At 36.5% G+C, this 865-nt stretch overlaps 1 protein-coding gene across 1 annotated transcript; it reads right to left on the reverse strand.

Annotated features, from left to right (window-relative positions):
• Positions 1–45: 45 nt before the first annotated feature.
• Positions 46–432, reverse strand: LOC111386631 (dolichyl-diphosphooligosaccharide--protein glycosyltransferase subunit STT3B-like; the record flags this gene model as incomplete). Its single annotated transcript, XM_023011098.1, has 1 exon — positions 46–432. A coding segment is annotated over one exon (387 nt), but the record flags the coding sequence as incomplete, so codon positions are not given.
• Positions 433–865: the final 433 nt, after the last annotated feature.

Below are 865 nucleotides of genomic sequence, written 5' to 3' on the forward strand. Positions count from 1 at the left end.
GCGAGCAACATCCCCAAGATATAAGTGCAGTTATAAGCTACGTACAATCTCATCGAGTATCTCCCAGTAATCAACAGAACCATTACATATAGTGGGATCAAATTAATGATGAAAACATAACCACCCCATGCTGAAACCATGTAGAAGTACCCGAAAGCAGAGGCCACAGCCCAAGCAAGTGAACCAGTATTCACAGCCTTGACAAATAAATAGAAAGTGAGCAACAGCGCAAATATAGCAACCCCCTCATTATCATATGAACCTGCAACCGACCTTGAGATGTAACCAGGGCAAATAGCAATTAACACAGCTGCTACAAGTCCTGCCCCCGAGTCCCATAACTCTTTCCCAAAAAAGTAAGCAACAAGAGTGGTGTTCGATGCAAAGAACGGTGCAGTGAGTACACAAACTTCACGAATGTGGGTGGCAAACCTGCAAGTTGATACCAAAACTCTTTTGAGACCCAATATAAATGAAGTTGGAATCGTGATAGAATTATATTACAGACTTTGTGAGTTATAAATAATTTATAACTGCAAATTGGAATTGCAAAGTGGGAAAGAACCCATGAAATTGCAGAGTTATCAAACACGATTGTTAAGGCCAAAATGCAGAAAGTGTTTCAGATGTACATAATTATACATACACGTACACACACATAGATGTAACACACATGCACACAAGTCAACTATACATTGAAATACTCATTTTTGAGTAAAATATTAGTACTTGCATAAAAAAACTGTAGATACATATTTCAAACTGGTATAAATAGTTTCAAAATAACAGAAAAAAATGATAATTCTAGCATTTATTAACATCAGTAAACTTTTCAACTATTGTAGAGAATTTGGACAATCTGTAT

This window comes from Olea europaea, unplaced genomic scaffold (genome assembly GCF_002742605.1).
Source record: "Olea europaea var. sylvestris unplaced genomic scaffold, O_europaea_v1 scaffold36345, whole genome shotgun sequence".
NCBI lineage: Eukaryota > Viridiplantae > Streptophyta > Magnoliopsida > Lamiales > Oleaceae > Olea > Olea europaea.